Below are 20,979 nucleotides of genomic sequence, written 5' to 3'. Positions count from 1 at the left end.
ATTGGGAGTGTTTATTTCATTTTATTTTTAACTATCTTTTTAAAAATTTTTTATAAATTAATTTACTCTTATTTTTGGCTGTGTTGGGTCTTCGTTGCTGCACGTGGGCTTTCTCTAGTTGCCTTGAGTTAGGGCTACTCTTCATTGTGGTGCTCGGGCTTCTCGTTGCGGTGGCTTCTCTTGTCATGGACCACGGGCTCTAGGTGCATGGGCTTCAGTAGTTGTGGCGTGCAGGCTTCAGTAGTTGTGGCTCATGGGCTCTAGAGCACAGGCTCAGTAGTTGTGGCGCACGGGCTTAGTTGTTCCACGGCATGTGGGATCTTTCCAGACCAGGGCTCAAACCCGTGTCCCCTGCATTGGCAGGTGGATTCTTAACCACTGCACCACCAAGGAAGTCCCTGATTGGGAGTGTTTAGACTATTTAAAATTAGTGTGGTTATTGATATGGCTAGATTTATATAAACCACCTTGCTATTTGTTTTGGGTCTATTATCTTTTTCTCTTTTTTCTAATTAACATTGATCTGAGTATTTTTAATTCAATTTTATCCCCTTTATTGACTTATTACTTGTAATTCTTTGCTGTGTTAGAGGCATACCTCATTTTGCTGCACTTTGTTACTGTGCTTCCCAGTATTGCATCTTTTACAAGTTGAAGGTTTGTGGCAACCCTGGATCAAGCAAGTCTATCAGGGCCATTTCCCCAACAGCATTTGCTCACTTTCTGTGTCTGTGTCATATTTTGGTAATTCTTACAATATTTCAAACTTTTTCATTATTATTATATTTCTCATGGTGATCTGTGATCAGTCATCTTTAATGTTACTATTATGACTCGATGAAGGCTCAGATGATGGTTAGCCTTTTTTAGCGATAAAGTATTTTAAAATTAAGTTATGTACATTGTTTTTTAAGACATAATGCTATTGCACACTTAACAGACTACCGTATAGTGTAAACGTAACTTTTACATGTACTAGGAAACAAAAATATTTGTCTGGCTCACATTATTGCAATATTCCAGTGATCTGGAACTGAACTCACAATATTTCCAAGGTATACTGGTAGTTTAGTAGTTGCTTTAGGGTTTGTAGTACACATTTTTAACTTATCACAGTCTACCTTTAAGTAACATTTTAGTACTTCACGTATGCTATAAGAAACTTCCAAGAGTATATCCCCATTTCTTCCCTCCTGGCCCTTGTGCTATTGTTGTCATCCAATTTACTTCTACATGTCTTACAAACCTCACGATTTATTATTATTTTTCATTTGTTATCATTTATGCGCATGCCATATTTTTTCTCCTAGACTGTCAGCTCCTTGAAAGCGGGATTTGTATCTGAGTCAGTGTTGGCATTTAGTATGTGTTCGAAACAGGTTTTTTTCAATAAATGCTAAAAGAGAAGAAAGGAGGTGGTGGCAAAATGACTCTGTTGCTTACCAAGGTGAAGCCCGGAACTGGTCCAACCAATGTAGAGATACACAATGGCAGCAACCCCCATGTTAACCAGGGTATAGACCCACTGGATCACAAACATGATGAGAAGGGACCCAACAGCCTGTGGAAACAGAAGGAAGTGCAAGTCAGCTAATGGTTTAAACACACAGTAAGCGAGCCACAAGGCTAGGGCCTTAAGAAACAACAGTCTTCTCGTCAACCTCTGAACACTCTATAAGTCTGAATAATTGAAGTTCACTCATAATTCAAAAAACCCCTCTAAAGTAGGTATTTGAGAAGACATCCTCCTGAAAGTACCCTCTAATCAAAACAATCAATAAATAGACTTTCTATCCTAGGTCCTTGTTCTACTCCTTTCTAGGAGAAACAAGTTAGAGTAAAATTATGCTAATATGGTGTATCTAGAAATTAGGTGATCCAGAGTTTATCAGGGATGATTAATTATTTAAAAAGTAAACCATTGATTAAAATAAGTGGTTCATTAAATGTAATCTTGCCATATGTAGCCTCATCTAAATTCTAATATAACAGGCAGTTAAATCACATTGCTCCTAATGAGACTCTCCTCTTTCCTCCCCCAAGTCCCACCCCAAGATCACACATGTATCCACCTGAATTAAGTCTCAAGGACAGTTGAGATCAAAATGAACTTACTCACCCCCAACAGGGAGACCCAGGGGTTGCATATGCGAGTGTAGAAAGAAGTTGGTCTCCTCTGGATATCTTGTTCCTGGAGCCTGGACTTTAGGAAGAAATCTAAAAAATAAATGAGCCAAAATCCTTGGTTACTAATTTGTTACCAAACCCTCTAGTATTTTTATTAGCAAATACTTATGAGCTCCTCTTCTCCAATTTTGTAACTCAGCCTAAAACACAACTTCCACTCATCTCAACCATTAATGCCCTTTGCCACAACTGAGGCTTGTCTTTACCAGAAAGCTTACATCTCCTAAATCGTGATTTCAATCAATTTACTCTCAGCCCATCACCTCCATTTTTTCTCATTCACTCTGCTGTCTCCCACCCCAACTATTCATAGACCACAGAGGGACCTTCAGTCAACTTGCCCTAGTATGTTTTTGCTTCCTATCACCTACCTCCTCTTTTCACTACCCTCTTACCTGGCTTAGATTCCATGATCCAAGACTCTCAGCAAGTACTCCCTTGGATATGTTATCTGCTTCCATGCTTCAGCACCACTCAGAAGTCTTATACCTAGTCAACTCATTCTCCTTCTCTCTGATGTAACAGATTTCCAACCTCTCCTCTCAAAAGACAGCTTTCATATCCTCTCATCACCAAATCTACCAACCCACTTTCATCTGTACCCTCTCTTCTGCCTTTCTGTTTTCAGAGTAGATGAACAGTTCTGGCTCCTACCTAAGGCCCATCCCTGTATTTGTGCCCTGCTCAAGGATTTTGCTTTTGCTTCGTCAATTTTTCCATAGTCTACTAGATCATCCCCATCAAACACAAATACACTGTAATTTCTCCCAACTAAAGAAATATCTTCTGGTCACCCTTCAGCTACTATCCTATTTTTTGGCCTCCCTTATAGCAAAAATTCTCAAAAGAATTGCCTATGTGGTTTCTACCTTCCATTGTTTCCTCAACCTACTTTTAGGGTTGTATATACCATTCCACTAAAACGACTCTACCTAAGGTTGGCAATGACTTGAATCTTTTCAAATTCAATGGTCAGCTCATTTTACTTGACCTTTCAGATAGCACCTGACACATGTGATCACTTTCTTCGTATTGAAACACATTCTCCTCTTGGTTCCTAGGATGCCTCAGTTTCCTAGTTTTCCTCCTATCTCACTGCCCACTTCTTCTCAGTCTCCTTTGCTGGATCACCTCCTCCTTCCAACCCCCAAGTATTGGAGAATCCTAGCATTCATTCAGTCCTCAGCACTCTTCTTTATTGCAGTTAGGTGTGGCCATGTGACTAAGTTCTCACCAATGGAATGTGAACACAAGTGGTGAGTGTCACTTCTGCATCAGAGTCTTTGAGACAGTAGGTGTGCCTCTTCTCTGTGCCCGAAATCAGAACGTGGTAACTCAGTCTTGATTTTGCTCATTATAAGGACTTAGGGGATGGTGAAGTCATAAAAATGGAAGGAGCCTGGGTCCCTGAAGCAATGCATGGAGGAGAGCCTCTCACTGATTTGGAACACCCTTCCTGGACTGTTAGTGCAAGTGAGAAATAAATTTCCATTGTGTTTGAGCCACTGTGTTTTTGTTTATTTGTGATAGCAGTATAGCCTCCCTTAATTAATATACCTCAAAACAGGCTTCAGATCCTTCTCTTACTTCTACACAATCTATTCCTTACGAAGCCAGTGATCTTCTTAAGGCTGGATCTGATCATATCACACCTCTAGCTACAACCTTCCATGACCTTCTGTCATAATCACCATGGAGTGCATGGCCCTACACAGGACTGACCTCTGCTTTCCTTGCTATACTCATCTCCTACCTCTCTCCCCCCCCCACCCACTCCTCTCCACTCACTGCTGGACTTCTGCTCTTCTTGGAATTTGCCAATCCAATTTCCATCTGTACCTTTATACATGCCATTTCCCCTGCCTGTAACTCTTCTCCCACATCTCTGCATGGTTCACTGCTTTATACAATTCAGTTCTCCATTAAAATATCCTCTTCTCAAAGAGATATTTTCTGAACAACCTATCTGAAACAGAACCACCCTCCCCACTCTAGTCTCTATCCTGTTACCCCACTTTATTACTCATCGTACTATTTATCACTTACTGACATCACAGTATGTGTGTTTGCTTGTTTATTATGTGTCTTTCCTGCTAGAATGCAAGTTCAATGACAGCAGAGACCTTCTATGTCTGTTCAGCATGTTCCCCACCCCCAGCACCTAGAACAGCACTTGGAATGTAGTAAATGTCCCATACGTGAGGCTAAACGAATGACCAATCATCCTAGGTCCCAGAGAAGTCTTCATCCTCTCAACATGTCTGCCTTTACCATATACTTCCAACTATTATACTTATCTTTTATATCTCCATATCTTGAGGGCAAGGGCCGTCTTTTGTATCTCTAAATACCAAATCTAGGCATGTAGGGGTCTGTGTATAGGAAGTGCTCAAGAAGTGTCTCCTTATTAATTGTGGATTAAAATAAACTCTGCCAGAAGACGTAAATAGACATTTCTCCAAAGAAGACACACAGATGGCCAATAAGCACGTGAAAAGATGCTCATCATTGCTAATTATTAGGAAAATGCAAATCAAAACTACCATGAGGTATCACCTCATATGTCAGAATGGCCATCATTAAAAAGTCTACAAATAACAAATGCTGGAGAGGGTGTAGAGAAAAGGGAACCCTCCTATACTGTTGGTGGGAATGTAGATTGGTGCAGCCATTATGGAAAACAGTATGGAGGTTCCTCAAAAAACTAAAAATAGAGTTGCATATGATCCGGCAATCCCAATCCTGGGCATGTATCTGGACAAAACTATAATTCAAAAAGATACATGTACCCCTATGTTCATTGCGGCACTATTCACAATAGCCAAGACATGGAAACAACCTAAATGTCCAACAACAGATGAATGGATGAAGAAGATGTGGCACACATATACAATGGAATACTTCTCAGCCATAAAAATGAATGAAATAATGCCATGTGCAGCAACATGGATGGGCCTAGAGATTATCATACTAAGTGACGTCAGACAGAGAAAGACAAATACCAAATGATATCACTTATATGTGGAACCTAAAATATGACACAAATGCACTTATCTACAAAACAGAAATAGACTCACAGACATAGACAACAGACATGGTTGTCAAGGGGGAGGGGGGTGAGGGAGGGATGGATTGGGAGTTTGGGATTAGCAGGTGCAAACTATTGTATATAGGATGGATAAACAGCAAGGTCCTACTGTATAGCACAGGGAACTATATTCAATATCCTGTGATAAACCGTAATAGAAAAGAATATGAAAAAGAATGGATATATACGTATAACTGAATCACTTTGCTGTACAGTAGAAATTAATACATTATAAAGCAACTATACTTCAATAAAATAAATTTTAAAGAACTCTGCCAAGGTGCATGACTGATTTGAATTGATGGCTCTATTACTTCTTTTTTTTAAAGAAAAGACACTGTTAAGATTGTCTTTGATTACATTGTATATTTTCAACATGTGCAATGCATGATTCATTTTTTCAATCACAGGCTTAGTGAAATACAGCTGCTCCATTGATTATTAAGAAGAAACACTATTGGTGAAGAACTTAGATTTCTGCCTCTCTGAGGTTTGCCAAATGTTAAGCTCACTGTTTCACACTTGATCTTGACCTTGCACCAACTCAATTACACTGTACCCAAGGGAGTTGTGTGTATGTGTATGTGTTTTCTGAGGAACTCCAGGGAGAGTCATAGGAAGGGGTGTGTCTTCCAGGCAAGCACAGTGCAGTTTTACACATCAGCAATGCAAGGGAGAATTCAGTCAATGATGCTCAATGACTCTGAATAGGTATGACAGACAATGCAGGCGGACAATTATTCAGAATTCTGAACAGCTATGGTTTCAAAACCCTTCCAAAATGACAGAAGGAATTTTTTTTCTCTTTTCAAGGATTATACTGGAAGAAATAAGTCTTACAGACTAGTGGTGGGAGGAGACCGCTTCTCGTGTTAGAAGTACTAGAATAACAACTGGAAGGCAACTTTATCAAGCTTTAGTCACAAAACAAACAGGTAAGCAGAACCATGCATTAGGCATGTTAAAAATATCAAATATAGGGCTTCCCTGGTGGCGCAGTGGTTGAGAGTCCGCCTGCCGATGCAGGGGACACGGGTTCGTGCCCCGGTCCGGGAAGATCCCACATGCCGTGGAGCGGTTGGGCCCGTGAGCCATGGCCGCTGAGCCTACACGTCCCGAGCCTGTGCTCCGCAACGGGAGAGGCCACAACAGTGAGAGGCCCGCGTAGAGCCAAAAAAAAAATAAATAAATAAAAAAATCAAATATAATAAACATAACACATAACATTAAATTGTCTTTTAAAATCTAGTGGTATGTCTAACAAGTTCTATGTTCACAAAACCCATGCAGAAATAAAGACTTCTTAAGCATGAAGGGGGAAGACATTATGTCAATTTTTTAAATCACAAATTTAAATAATTTTATGGAAATTACTTAAAAATCAATATTAAACCATCTCTGGAAATGCACTCCATACCTTTATCAGGATAAATAAACACACAGTTCTAGCTGGCATGTACAAACCAAGAATGTGCGTTGACGTGGTTCACAAAGGATCATGTTTCAGGTTCATGTGGGATCTTATCATGTTGATTCTGTAATCTTTTAACCACTTTCCAAATGCTGCACGTTTATTTCTAGGTTGTCATTAGCACCAACAATGCAGCTATGAGACTCTTGTACATATTTACGGTTTGTTGTTTGGTTTAGGGTTGTTTCCTTGAGATACAATCCCCCCAAACAGATTTACTAAGTCAGAGCAATTAGACAGTTTTATATTTCTTGTTACATCTTGAAAGCTCACTCTGCAGAAAGAATGAACCAGAGGGACTTCCAGCTACCACAATGTAAAGAGGTCAGTGAATCCTCTCCGTAAGAGACAGGTATACAGCTAGACAAAATCATCAAAAACAATCACTTGGGGCTCTAGAAACTTACCAAACCGAGACAACAAACCAAGAAGTGTTTATTTTTTCAAAAACTGCTGGAGCTGAGGGTAAGGACGGTGAGAGTCTACAGCCTCCTTCCTGAGCTGCTCCCACCCCCACCCCAGTTCTTACCAGCATGGAGCTGGCCTGTGTCCGTGTGGCCCAGAAGGCTTCCACCCGCTGCCAGCAGATCTGTGCGTGGGTTGGGAAGCACAATCGAAGCTGCAGCTCTCCAGGTTCCCCGGCTTTGACTTTTGTCAGTCTCTCTTAGGCTCCCCAAGCAGGGGGATGTGGGGAGCTGTAGTCCTTCTACAGCTCTCTGATTTCTAGGATCTTCCCATTAAATTTCTGGCTGTTCCACTGCTCACCCTAGCTGGGTCCCTCAGGCTAGCAAAGCTGAGGATTTCACCATTCCATTTTCTACTTTGCTCACCACATTGAACTGATAAAGGCACAACCCACAAGTTTGCTCCCTCTGGCAGCAAAACTGCTGATTTCTGAAGAAATCATGGCCAAAAACCTCCAAATTTGATGAAAAACTTTAATCAATGGATCCAAAAGGAATGAATCCATTGACATTGCTTCCAGCAATGTGTACATATACCCGATCACCACTGACCTACTATTTTTTATCTAAATTTTTGACAGCTTAACAGATATGAAATATCTCAATGGTGGTTTAAATTGGACTCATTTAATCAGTACAATGGCCTAGTTCATAACAGACACTGGCCCCAAGCAGCATACACTTTGTGTAGTGGTTAAGAACACACGCTCTAAAGTGAGATGGACCTGGGTTCAAATTCTAGCTGTCTCCTATCCTGAGCAAGTGTTTAACTTCCCTAAGCCTCACCTTTGTCATCTGGAAAAAGGTAATAACAATGCCTAGATCTGAGCTGAGCTGAGCTAATCCGCGTGTTAAGTGATTATCTCTGTGCCAGGCACCTGGGACAGACTCAATAAAAGCTGCCTATTTTTAGCTACAAACAGCATTCAACACTTAACCATAAAAGTTAGTTTGTTGAATGCACAGTGAGTGAGTCTGGTTTTTCACATGTAAACTGCGTGTTCATCTCTCCTGACCTCTCTTTAGTAGGATCTGGATTTTGACCTTCCTGTCTTTAAAAATAATATGGTTTGGGGCTTCCCTGGTGGCGCAGTGGTTGAGAGTCTGCCTGCTGATGCAGGGGACACGGGTTCGTGCCCCCGGCCGGGAAGATCCCACATGCCGCAGAGCGGCTGGGCCCATGAGCCATGGCCGCTGAGCCTGCGCGTCCGGAGCCTGTGCTCCGCAACGGGAGAGGCCACAACAGTGAGAGGCCTGCGTACCGCAAAAAAAAAAAAAAAAAGCTTTGGAAGGTATGCTTTTATCAGTTGTGTTTGTCAGAATAATTGTTTCCTTCTGTGACACTGTGCTGGGCAAATGTTTTTTATTTCTGTTTAATCAGATCCTTTTTGTCTTTGATGATGTCTTCAGTAGTCAGAAATCGCTCTCTTGCACAGCTGTTATAAATAAGGAATTTGTGGCTATATAAGGTATCAAATATGGCCCCAAGTTAATTTTTTGATCCATTTGCTCTCAAAAATATTTATTCAATAGTGACTTGATTCTTATTATTTTACAGCATCTGGTTTGTCACACATTAGGTTCTTATAATAGTTTAACTCTTTCTATTCTACTTTACCTGTCAATGTTTAAAATTTTTAGCCAATATGTGTACAACTGTTCATCAATTTGATTAGCCTTTACTGAGTGTTTGTCGATGCCATGTACTGTGTGGGAATATTGTTGATGAATACAAGGTAGAAAGACATGGTTTGTGACTAAAGGAAGCTCACAGACTGGAGGCAAAGCGATAAAACTAGTATTTCTTCTCCTTAAGATAGGCAGACGACAAGCAGGCCTGAAGACAAATGTGTAAACAAATGTATAAAACAATGTGATACGTGTTTATACCACTAGTGTGACTCAAATGTTATGCTTGCACAGGAGAGGAAATCAGGGAATCCTTCTCAGAGGGGGTCTGAAAAGTCAAATGGATTTTAAACCGTTAAGTCGGCGTGTTTCAGATGGAAGTGGGCAGTGATGCAATGTGCAAAGGCAGGAAGGAATAAAGAACATGATGTGTTTGGGGCACGTGTCTGGGTATAGCTGGACATGTGTACATGGCAGCTGTCATGAGAAAACTGGCCAGGAAGGTGGGGCAGGGCAGGGTTGCCAAGAATCTTGCAAATCACACCGGTATGGAAGGTAATAGATTCCAACGAAGGTTTTTAAGTAAGAGAGACATGATGAGAGTTTTATTTTAGAAAGATCGTTCAGTGGACAATGAAAAGGAGAAACAGGATATGGGAGAATCTGGAGGCTGGAGATGAGCAGGGAGATTAACAAGAGTCTGGGCACCAGATGATGAGGGTCTGAACCAAGGTGAAGGCAGCCAGGATGGAGGAGACAGAGGGGTTTACAAGAGCTCGGGACATTTCTAAGATAGGGCAACTTCAATGATGAAACGTTGCAAACTGACCACACATCTCTCCCGATAACCCCCTGAGAAAACAGAAAAGGCATTAAATAGGCATAAACCTACAAACACAAGGAGAATGAGAGAGGAAAGATAAAAACAAGTCTTGGAAGGTGGAGCAGTGACGGAGGAGTGGTAACAGACAGCAGAGCCGAGGAGGACCAACTCTAGGGCCCACAGAGAGGATGCCAGCAATGAGCAGCCCAGTGCACCCCAGCAGGACCTCACAAAGTTCAGGACCAAGAAGTACCCGCCCGTGGGAAGCGATACGGTGCAGGGGACTTGTTGCAAGACTGTATATGAACCAGTTGGACATCAAGTGCCTTTCCTCTGGCCATGTAGCTAGGAAATAACTCCCTCTTTGCCTGACCCCCTCCCCAAGGTATGCGAGGGTTCCTCTGAAGAAATCAAACCAGAGAGGGCCTGAACTTGGGACACCAGGCATAGCAAAGAGTGGGGGGAATGGAGCTAGAAACTGGGGAATTCAATGAAGTCTCTATCCTAAAGTGTGGGAGGCCACCAACTTCCTTATGTCACCCGGCTCCCTGAACACAAACAGCCAACTGGGGGACCCCCAGGCAAGAGATTAAAGGACTCTTCTCTGGAAGAAACCTCTAGCTAACCACACTTGGGGATCCTCCCATGAAAAAGCCAGCTTCTTGACCATGCTACAGTGAGGTGCCCCAGCCAGTAAGCTCTGCCCAGGATGCAGGTCTTCTACACAGCTTTTCACTACTTACTTCTAAATAGGAACAGAAATCAAAAGATCAACAGACATCTTAGTGAAGCCAATATAAAAGAGAGAGTGAGACCAAGCCAAAGAGACAAGAATCTAAAGAACACAGGGCAGAAGACGACTTTAAAGGGAGAATAAGTAATATTACCAGAAAAATAAGATAAGCGTTATACCTATAAAACAAGAATGAGATGATGTTCAACGTTTTTTTAAAAAAGATGAAGACAAATCAGGTTACAACCAAGAGCTCTTGGAAATTAAGACCAGGAGAGCTGTGGCATAGACTCACTGTTGTTACCCAATCTCCCCTTCCTCCTTAGGGAAAGAAAGAACCCCACAGGATGTCATGTGAAGCTGCAATAAAGCCAGCTAAAAAGACATTTCCCAGCCTCTGAGAATACCTAGAAAGGCTAGCGAATCAAGTTCAGAGCTATATAGCCAGGGACAACACTCAAAACCATATGTCTGGGCAGTCTAGTGGGGACACCACAGGGGCATGTGCCAAGGTCTAGACACTTCTGACCCTGAAAAGCCCTGATGGCGGAGCCAGGAATGTAGTCATCCTGCAGCCACTATCATGCTTCCAGAGAGTTCCTCAAAGTCCCCATTTCTTCAGGTTCCCAGTTCCCAGTATATGGAGGCTTCATCTAATTAGCCGAGTCTTGGTCCCGTGCCTGAACTCTGCAGGAGGGGCGGGAAAACTGAATATCTGACATTTTCAGTTTTAAGAGTGAAAGGCTTGCTGTGCCTCCCACCAACACTCATAACACTGGAAATTCTTCAAACACAGGGGGGTCATTCAAGGCTGAGGAGGGAAAAAAAAAAAGACAGAAGTCTACCATGATATCACGCCCAACAGATCTTGTCCCCTGGATCTGACAGAGAAGTGTGATAGAGGAATTCCAAGACAACAGCTTTGTAGCAGACCGAAAGCACTGACAGGCTAGAGTGGATCAGAATAAGGGCCATAGGACAGAGGGGGGAAAAGAACAAATGGATATGATAAATTTCTGAAGAATTCGAGCATTTGGAAAATAACGTTGAGAGGCATTTGCCATATCCGCCAGAACATCTAGAAAAAAATGATGACACAAAACCAAGCAAATAAAAAACCAAGGCTGGGCTTCCCTGGTGGCGCAGTGGTTGAGAGTCCGCCTGCCGATGCAGGGGACACGGGTTCGTGCCCCGGTCTGGGAAGATCCCACATGCCGCGGAGCGACTAGGCTCGTGAGCCATGGCCGCTGAGCCTACGCGTCTGGAACCTGTGCTCCGCAACGGGAGGGGCCACAGCAGTGAGAGGCCCGCGTACGGCAAAAAAAAAAAACAAAAAAAAACCAAGGCTATTATTAACCCCAGGAAACAGAAAAAGTTGGACAGAAAAGGAAATGTAATCATAGCATAATATATGGCTCAGAGTTAAGCAATATTTACCTAATCATGATAATATGAATACTAGCTATTAGATTAATTAAAAAACTGTGATGTAATTATACTGGGGACATTGGATGAGAAATCAAGAGTGGCATAAATGAGCTAGTCTTCATTTATCATAATAGGAAATCAAGAGATGAAACTGACATATCAAGAAGTAGCAATACAAATATATTATCTACAAACATGAAGGTTAACAGAAGAAGCAACTTTTTGGTTGAAAGTGGGATTTTCTGGGAGCGGGACTAGGGGAGGCAGAAGAGTCAGAGGGATGGTATGGAAGAGTGGGAACTACTATCTCTGATTATGTGACTTTTCACTCCACTTGGCTTATTAAACTGTACTCATTACTTTGACAAAAATAACATAGTTTTTAAATTTTTAATAATGCTCGTACCATTAAAAACCACCCACCAATTTGGAGGTAAAGGAGGAAAAGCAGGTGTACGGAAGAACGTAAAGCATTTATTTTTGGACATCTCCTTCTATGTCACCTGTCTCCTCCTCTCTGCCCACACTTGTCTGTACAGATCTCAGGAAGTAGGTTAACGGGCTTCAAATATAGGGAGACCTGGGTGTGATGTCCAGCTGTGCAAGGTATCAGCTCTGAGCATAGTATCGGTTTCATCTCTGTGACCTCACTGGGACTCAGAGTCTTCACCGGTAAAAGAGAAAATGCTAATATCTATTATATTACATGCAATAATATATGTAAAGCACCTAGAATACGGAAGACTAAAAAATTCTGAGTTCTCTCTTTCTCTCGGAATTTCTCATGCCCGGAAGCCTCCCTTTGAGAGTCTCTCCCTGTGTCTCTGTGCCTACAGATCTGAGGGAGCAAAGAAAAGCTGTGCTCCTAAAGCATATCTTCTTTCTCTCCATTCCCTCCTGCCTGGTTTGGGAGATTCACCTTCCAGAGACAAAACACACTGAGTCCTTGCCAGGCAGTTTGTCAAAACACATCTCCACTTCCCTTGAAAGGATAAACTGGTTTCATTCACGTTGGCTGATTTTTGAGTAAAATGAAATTAATATTTGATTATTAGCCATGGCTCCCAGCTCTAACATACAGGAGTAGCTAGAAATTTCTGTTCAAAATTAACTATCTATACCAGAGTAGAATTACAAAGTCAATGGGTATCTGACCATAACTTTTAAAAGTAAATACCAAACAAAATTCACAAGGATTTTAAACCCAGCTATAAAATGAACTAAGGACTTGAAAGAGGGTTGTGATAACTGAGTAGTCACCCAAATTAGGAGGCCCCATGTGATTCCAAAGCACCCACCTTCTCTGCTCGGCCTGGGCTGATTACTGGGCTCAGGGATGAGTTGTTCTCCACAGGCTCCCCCAGGCCGAGCCCCTTCACTTCTGGAACGCGGCATGTTCCCATGGGGCCCCTGCCCCTCCCAGGAGGCAGTAGGCCACCCGTCACAGCCTTCAGGAGGGAAGGAAGCAGGAGACCTGGGGTCTAAGAGGAAGCTCTCTTGGAGGGTTCGCTTGGTGGCCTTCTTGGTCTTCCCCTTCTGATTCTCTGGGATCCCGTGGCTCTCTCCTCCTCCGGGCTGGCCACTCGCAAGCTTCCTGGTTAGCTGGAGGAGCTGGTCCATGTCCTTGGTGAATTCTAGCAGAGTGCCCTCAGAGAGGTTCCAGGCAACGCCCTCAGAGCCACAGCTGGGAGTCTTCTCCAGGAGCAGGTGCTCAGAGCAGTGGAGAGCTCCCAGGCCCTCCCCGGGCACCGACTCAGGCACCTGTGGGAGGCTGCAGGCGCCCATGGACAGGGAGAAGTAAGAGTAGTCCACCGCGATGTATGTCAGCATGAAGTTGATGGTGACGATGGGGGCCAGGACGTTTACCTGACCCACAAGGACAAAGGCCATGGTCACCAAGCTGGTCAGGCAGATGGCAGCTACCGGTGTTTTACTTGGCCCTTTCTGCAGAAACAAAAATAACATGCAAGACCATGAAATTTCAGAAGAAAATCACAGTATTTGATAGAAACAACTCATAATGACTCAGCCACTTCTCCCATGTGACTCTTGGTGTGTTCCTAACTGTTCATCTACAAACTTGGGATCATGACATCCGACCCATGGGATTACTGTGAGATCAGAGCTAATGCACGTAAACTGCTTGACGCGGCCCTGGCACACAGTGGGCGCCCAACACATCCAACAGGCATTAACTGTATTAGTAACCATTAATGTGGGACAATCCTATAGAACATGGATTTCACAAATATTTCTCCTTTTGTCTTTCACTGGGTTTAACACCACCCTTGGAAATCAAAGAAGTGCAAAATTGATTCTTCCCATGCTTTAATGGAGAAAATGACCTGAACGGGAGCGGCAGACCCTGGAAGACATAGCAGAATCATTGGTGGCTGAGGTGGGAGAATTCTGATACTAAACATGCACATGCATGTTCTCATACACACACATTTATGCACATCTGTTATTTTTTTTTTTTTTTTAAACATCTTTATTGGAGCATAATTGCTTTACAATGGTATGTTAGTTTCAGCTTCACAACAAAATGAATCAGTTATATATATACATATGTTCCCATATCTCTTCCCGCTTGCGTCACCCTCCCTCCCACCCTCCCTATCCCACCCCTCCAGGCGGTCACACAGCACCGAGCTGATCTCCCTGTGCTATGCGGCTGCTTCCCACTAGCTATCTACCTTACGTTTGGTAGTGTATACATGTCCATGCCTCTTTATTGCTTTGTCACCGTTTACCCTTCCCCCTCCCCATAGCCTCAAGTCCATTCTCTAGTAAGTCTGTGTCTTTATTCCTGTTTCACCCCTAGGTTTTTCATGACATTTTTTTTTTTCTTAAATTCCATATATATGTGTTAGCATACGGTATTTGTCTCTCTCTTTCTGACTTACTTCACTCTGTATGACAGACTCTAGGTCTATCCACCTCATTACAAATAGCTCAATTTCGTCTCTTTTTGCACATCTGTTATTAATGGAGGGGGAGTATGGTGACTTTTAGAAGGACAGGAGTGGAGAAAATGCATTAACTCCATATAATCTGCCACTCCACAGAAGCTATTCCTTACAGTCACTGACACAGTTCTTGGGCCAGAAGCAATAGTCGCTTCTCAGTCCTTATCTTCTTTGGCCTAAGGATTACATTTGACCCAGCTGCTCACTCCCTGGTCTCCTCGCTTCTCTTGGTTCGTCTCCTTGTCATCGACTGCTCCTTAGTCTCTGTCACTGGCCTCTCCACATCTCTGAAATCTGCATTTAGAGCAATCCCCAGCTCCATCCTCAGTCTATGTTCCCTTCTCTTCTCTGTCTATGTTCCCTCTCTAGGATTTCAATCAGGCTCATGGCTTCAAATACTAGCTCAATGCTCTCAGCTCCCAAATTTGAATCTCCAGCCTGAAATGTTCCCCTGAAATCCAGACTTAAATATTCAACTATCTGCTCAGCATTTCCGGTTGATGTCTAATAGGATCTCAAACCTAGTATTTCCAAAACCAAACTGCTGATCCTCCAATGTCCTGCCTCTCAAATCTACTCCCCTGCAGCTTCTCCACCTCCGAAAATGGCCACTCCATCCTTCTAGTTGCTCAGTCAAGCAAAATTCTTGATGCCTCTTCTCACTCACTCATTCTCCTCCAGTAAATATTGTCAGTCTTACTCTCAGGATAGACACAGGATCTAACCACTGCTCCCATCTCCTTTATACCAGCACTCTGTGATGGAAGGGGCAGGCACGTCAGCCACTTTCAGATCTGACCCGTGAACCTCCCAGGTATGTTCCTCCAGCACGTTCCCCTTACTGAGGGTTGGAACAGAGTGCAATCTTCAGAGTCACAAGATGAAGATAGTGAAGTCATCGTGGCCTGATTCTCTGAGGATCAGAGGCCCTGTTGACTTGAAACACCTTCCCTAGAACCTCAGAGTAAAATTTTTTTTAGAAAAAGGAGTAAAAATACATTTTATTGTTTTTGAAAATTACATTTTTGGGTATATTTGCTACAGTTATTTAGCATACTCTAACAATAAAACTACCAAGGATAAAATAAATCCTCATGAACTAACAAAAACTTAAAAGGAGGGTCCTAGGTAAGTGGAAGGAGGTCTTAGGTAAACTGTAGGAAATGCAAGTGGTCCAGGAAAGGACTTTGACAAGCGTGGGTTGGAAAGTGATAAAACAGTCACACATGAACTTCTGTTACCAAAAGACACATTAAGAAAAGTCAAGTCACAGAACGGGAAAAGATATTTGTGACACGTGTAACTGACAAAGGGTAATGCAGAATATACAAAGAATCCCTACAAAATAATTAGAAGACAGACAGCCCACTAAAAACAATGAGCAATTCCACGAATGGGTACAGGGTCTGCAAGAATGCCATACGTGAACAAGTCTACTACAAGAATGTTTGCTGCACTGTCTGTAACAGTCCCAAACTGGGACATAACATGACAGCAAGATGAGTAAATAAACTGCAGCAAATGAGGAAATGCTATATAGAGATTATAATAAACAAGACGCTGCTACAAGCAAAAACACGGCTAAATCACATGCACATAATGATGTATGAAAGAAGCATGCCACATTCATATAAAGTTTAAAAAACAGGCAACACTGAACTAGGATGTAATCCAGAGGTGGCAAACCATGGCCCCTGGGCCAGATCTGGACACCATCTGTTTATGTATGCCCACGAGCTAAAGATGGTCTTACATTTTTAAAGAGTTAGGAAAAAAATCAAAGAAGAGTAATATTTTGTGACACCTGAAAATTACATGAAATTCTAATTTCAGTGTCCACAAATAAAGTTTTATTGGAAGACAGCCACACTTACCCCATTAGGGTACTGTCTGTGGCAACTTTCGAGCTACAACAGCAGAGTTGAGCAGTTGTGACAGAGTCCATAGGGCCTGCAAAGCCTGAAATATTTACTATTTGGCCCCTTTCAGAAAAAGTTTCCTGAGTAAAACCACAGAGAAAGCAAGGAAATTATCACAGGAATATGGATAGTAGCTTCCACAGTGAGAGGGATGGGGCTCCGACCAGAGAGGGTATGTGGAGGGGGGCATCAGGGGCTGGCAGTGTTCTTGGGTGGAGGTTACACGATGTTCACTTCATAGCCATTGTTTAAGCTGTTCATATTGGTTTTATGCCCTTTTCTGTATGCTGAATATACCTCAAAAAATTTTTAAAGTTTCCTCTCTCCCCCATTAAAAGAAAAAATGTACTAGTAAAATTTAATCATATGTAAAGAAGCTTCGACAAAAAATATTCCTCCAAAAGGCATGTGACAACTAGAGAAAATATTTGTAATACATGTAACAAAGAAACAGCATCTGTCAATTCAGAAGAAAAAGACGAACAATCACAGAAAAAAAAAAATGCAAACGACTCTTAGGGGAAACGGTGTTCAACACCTTTCCTAATAAGGGTAATGCAGATCACAAGTATCTTAAGATGCCATGTCTCACCGCACAACTGGCAAAAATTCATACCTGACACTGAGCTGTAGACAGGCTCATCTGACACTGTGGTGCTCAGGCACGAGTGCAAATGGCGAGCCACACGCCCTGTGTCCAGATACGCACAATGATAAACCAAGCTCATAACCATTAAATCAAGTATGTTCTGTCCTCCTTCCTCGGCAAATATAACTTCAGGACGATGGGGAAGGCCAGGTTCAAGTTTAGAGTTCCTGCACTCCCCGGAGCTCCTCACTGCAGGATCCAGCTCACTGCCCACCGGCAACTCTTGTCTTCCTAGACCACACTGCAGGGCGGGCTCACACCCACATGTGGATTCTCAGCCCACACCCTAGCCCTAAAATGGACAGGTTCAGGGAAGACACCCTGGCAGACCCTGCATTTAGGCTGGGGGACATCTGGGAAGGAAATTCCAGGGTGTAGGATACCTGGACCATGGTCTAGAAGGTGGATATGGGATCTAGAAGGGCAGGTCCCCTTGACCTCATGAATTTCTTAGAGACCAGAACAGAGTCCTATAAAGCAGGGTCTTTTGGCCTGAATCTAACAGTCATGATGGCTATTGGGAAACAGGAACTCTCACACATCGCTGGTAGAAGTACAAAATGATACAAATTCCATGGAAGGTGTTTTGGCAAAATATCTATTAATGCTAAAAATGCACTTACCTTTTGATCAGCAAGCCCACTTATGAAAATTTATCCTATATCTATTTGCACATGTACAAAATTGTACACATACACACACACACAAGAGTATCCTTTGTAGCACTGTTTACTGGAAGCCATACTATCTATAGGGAACTGGTTAATAAACTACAGAATATACACATGATGGAAAAAGAATGAGAAAGTTCTCTCTATATTTATGTGAAAAGATCGATTTCCAAGCTATATTATATGAAGAAAAGCAAGGTACAGAACAATGTATATAGAACACAATCTTTTTTTTTAAACATCTCTATTGGAGTATAATTGCTTTACAGTGGTGTGTTAGTTTCTGCTGTAAAACAAAGTGAATCAGCTATACATATACATATATCCCCATATCTCCTCCCTCTTGCATCTCCCTTCCACCCTCCCTATCCCACCCTTCTAGGTGGTCACAAAGCGCCTAGCTGATCTCCCTGTGCTATGCGGCTGCTTCCCACTAGCTATTTTACATTTGGTAGTGTATATATGTCAATGCCACTCTCTCACTTCATCCCAGCTTACCCTTCCCCCTCCCCGTGTCCTCAAGTCCATTCTCTACGTCTGCGTCTTTATTCATGTCCTGCCCCTAGGTTCTTCAGACCATTTTTTTTTTAGATGCCATATATATGTGTTAGCATACGGTATTTGTTTTTCTCTTTCTGACTTCCTTCACTCTATATGACAAGACTCTAGGTCCATCCACCTCACTACAAATAACTCAATTTTGTTCCTTTTTATGGCTGAGTAATATTCCATTGTATATATGTGCCACATCTTCTTTATTCATTCATCTGTCGATGGACACTTAGGTTGCTTCCATGTCCTGGCTATTGTAAATAGAGCTGCAATTAATAGTTTGGTACATGACTCTTTTTGAATTATGGTTTTCTCAGGGAATGTGCCCAGTAGTGGGATTGCTGGGTCGTATATAGTTCTATTTTTTGTTTTTTAAGGAACCTCCATACTGTTCTCCATAGTGGCTGTATCAATTTACATTCCCACCAACAGTGCAAGAGGGCAGAACCAATCTTTGTAAAATTAGAAGAGAGAAGGATTCCTAAAAAACTAATAAAACCAGCTACTGGTAAGGCATGGGCGCAGATGAAGAAAGAGTAGGAAGACTCATGACAGGAGCAAAACTTCTCAGGGTGCCTTTTATATCATTGTTAGTTTTGAACCCTGTACACATATTATCTAATAAAAAATAAATGAAATTAAAATAGAATAAAAGGCATATACCACATGGAAGGTACTAAAGATGACAGTCATTTGTCCTACCCGCCCACGCTGACTGGTGGATAAGAAGTGGAGGAAGGTAAAGGGAGGAATTAAAGGTGACCTGTAACTATGTGGCCCCAAACAAGAGGGGGGATGGGCATGGGAAGGGGGTGGGGAGGACCCCTGTGGTGTTCCAACCACATAGAAATCAACTACAGCTTGCAAAACACATGTGTGGAAAGTGGGGTTCTGTTTCTTTCTCCTGTCACCCCTTCAGTTTTAGGAATGTCTCATTTGATGGTTCCATGATTCAACCAAGTTGTATTAGGGTTTGGGCCGTGATGACTAACAGAGAGCCCAGAGACCAGAGGTGTGAGGAATCATCCTAAAGCAACCCCAAAGGGAAGGTGAACCTCCGGGATACAGTTAGAACTGCAAGGGCCAGCTCCCCTCCTCACGAAGAGATTCTTCCCTCTAGGCTAAACTTGGAGGATCCAGAATTTATTTATTTATTTTTATTATTTTTATTATTTTTTGCAGTACACGGGCCTCTCACTGCTGTGGCCTCTCCCGTTGCGGAGCACACGCTCCGGACGCGCAGGCTTAGCAGCCATGGCTCACGGGCCCAGCCGCTCCGCGGCATGTGGGATCTTCCCGGACCGGGGCACAAACCTGCGTCCCCTGCATCGGCAGGCGGACTCTCAACCACTGCGCCACCAGGGAAGCCCCAGAATTTATTTTTATTAAAGGTTGTGGCACTCCCTCTCCCTGCTGTGCAGGGTCCACAGTGCTACGGTGACGGTTAGCTAACCCAGCGCTAAAGGGCCCTAGGTGGTTGTGACATTGACAGACACTTTGTCCATTGGCCCCAGACTAAAGCAGCCAGAGGACAGGGGTGCATTCTTGTTTCTCCCCACCAGAAGCGGACCAGCGGCTCTTATCAGAAAGACTTAAGCAATTTATTGGCCAACGATCAGGTTAGTGGCAAAATGTACATTTCTCAAAGAAAAGGTCACTCACCCCTTGCCCCAGACAGGCCAGCGCAGGAATCACTTTCTCCTGGGCAATGCACTGCAGGATCCGGGGTGCTCCGTAGAGGCCTCCCATACAGGAGGCCAGGGACGAGATGTATAAGCCCAAAAGGAACAGGAAGCCCACCAGGGACACCTATATGAGGAAGCAGTTTCATTATCCAGTGTCAGAACCTGCTTACGTACCTTTCTCTCCCCTGGCACCCACCCCCCCACACCCCATCTGACCATAAATCCTCTAGATTCAACATCCTGGATATATTTCCAATACCCCAGCCCCACCCCACTTCCTTGGCACTGCTACCATTTGAGTTTGACCTACCATCACTTCTTGTACGGACTACACAGAGGTTCTCAAACTGAGTGTGCGTCAGATTCATCCGGAGTGTTTGCTGAAACATGGATTTCTGGACCTTACCTCAGAGTTTCTGATTCAGTAGGTCTGGGGTAGGGCCCCAAGTCTGGATTTCTAACAAGTGTCCAGGGGATGCTGATGCAGCTGGTCTGGGGACTATCCTTTGAGAACCACCACCACCAACAATGCTAAGTGGCTAAGCTCTGTCCCCAAGCCTCTGCCAGTGTGACCTAAATGCACATCTGATCAAAATGCCCCTGCCATAAAAATACCAATGGCTCTCCATCCCCCCGACACTCCTGGCTCTTCCTGGTCTGTGACTCTTCCAGCCCCACACCCTGCACACTCAGAGTCTATCAGCATGATTT

At 43.1% G+C, this 20,979-nt stretch overlaps 1 protein-coding gene across 8 annotated transcripts in view; it reads right to left on the bottom strand.

The window, feature by feature from the left end:
- Positions 1–20,979, bottom strand: part of SLC12A8 (solute carrier family 12 member 8) — a 133,253-nt gene that overhangs the window by 9,994 nt on the left and 102,280 nt on the right. For all 8 annotated transcript variants that reach the window (XR_010943693.1, XM_067738640.1, XM_067738644.1 and 5 more), the window contains 4 exons: positions 20,246–20,392; positions 13,122–13,767; positions 2,120–2,217; positions 1,444–1,561 (listed from right to left, as the gene is read on the bottom strand). Coding sequence is in view for 7 of the 8 variants with exons in the window: in XM_067738640.1 (XP_067594741.1) it covers positions 1,444–1,561; positions 2,120–2,217; positions 13,122–13,767; positions 20,246–20,392 (1,009 nt within the window). In the remaining variant the exon portion in view is untranslated. The remainder of the gene's footprint in view (positions 1–1,443; positions 1,562–2,119; positions 2,218–13,121; positions 13,768–20,245; positions 20,393–20,979) is intronic.

The sequence above is a fragment of the Pseudorca crassidens genome, chromosome 5, assembly GCF_039906515.1.
Source record: "Pseudorca crassidens isolate mPseCra1 chromosome 5, mPseCra1.hap1, whole genome shotgun sequence".
Taxonomy (NCBI): Eukaryota; Metazoa; Chordata; class Mammalia; order Artiodactyla; family Delphinidae; genus Pseudorca; species Pseudorca crassidens.
Note: the sequence above shows the minus strand (reverse complement) of the source record. Positions and strands in the feature narration are given on the sequence as shown.